The sequence below is a fragment of the Olea europaea genome, chromosome 6 (genome assembly GCF_002742605.1).
Source record: "Olea europaea var. sylvestris chromosome 6, O_europaea_v1, whole genome shotgun sequence".
Lineage (NCBI taxonomy): Eukaryota > Viridiplantae > Streptophyta > Magnoliopsida > Lamiales > Oleaceae > Olea > Olea europaea.
Genome location: NC_036242.1, coordinates 10,701,158 through 10,701,972, shown reverse-complemented (window position 1 = coordinate 10,701,972; position 815 = coordinate 10,701,158). Strand labels below are relative to the sequence as shown.

Here is an 815-nt window from a genome sequence, read left to right as displayed (position 1 = left end):
CCAACCGGGGAGACCCCTTTCCTCATGGCTTTTGGGACTGAGGCGATGAGCCCCGTGGAGGTTGGACTCCCATCTCCATGGCGTCTGCACTTTAGTGAAGTGACCAACGACGAGCTCCGGAGGCTAGACCTCGATTTCATTGAGGAGAGGAGGGACGACTCCTAGCTGAGGCTAGGCACCTACCAAAGGAAGATGACAAGGTACTTCAACTCCAAAGTCAAGAAGAGGTCTTTTTGAATCAACGATCTCGTGCTCAGGAGGGTCTTTCCATCTTCAAAAGAACCCGGTTCCGGCTCCCTGGGACCGAACTGGGAAGGTCCATACAAGATCAGAGAAGAAATCCGACCTGAAACCTACTGGATTGAAGACATGGACGGCAAGGTACAACCCCGTCCATGGAACATTGAACACCTCAGAATCTTTTATCAGTGAATTGTATCATGCTGGATGACTTTCCTAGCCTTTGTAATATTGCTATGGCTCAATAAAATGCGTTGATTAAATCGTCATACTACGTTGTAATATTTCCCAGCCTTACCGAGGCTCTAGCACATGCCTCCCTTTTTGGCCTTGCTGAACGCTAAGGGGAGAAGCCTCAACATGGCTGCACAATCCACCATGTCTGGGATGCGTCGTAACCTCGGAGGAGAGGCTCGGGACCCACTACTGGGCCACCTCGCTTGAACTCCGAGGCTCTAGCACATGTTTCCCTTTTTGGCCTTGCTGAACACCAAGGGGAGAAGCCTCAACATGGCTGCACAATCCACCATGTCTGGGATGCGTCGTAACCTCGGAGGAGAGGCTCGGGACCCACT

At 51.8% G+C, this 815-nt stretch overlaps 1 protein-coding gene across 1 annotated transcript in view; it reads left to right on the top strand.

The window, feature by feature from the left end:
- Positions 1 to 488, top strand: part of LOC111395145 — a 3,552-nt gene extending 3,064 nt beyond the window's left edge. The window contains exons 8-9 of the mRNA XM_023021155.1: positions 258 to 316; positions 430 to 488. Coding sequence (XP_022876923.1) covers positions 258 to 316; positions 430 to 488 — 118 coding nt within the window. The remainder of the gene's footprint in view (positions 1 to 257; positions 317 to 429) is intronic.
- The last annotated feature ends 327 nt before the right edge of the window (positions 489 to 815 follow it).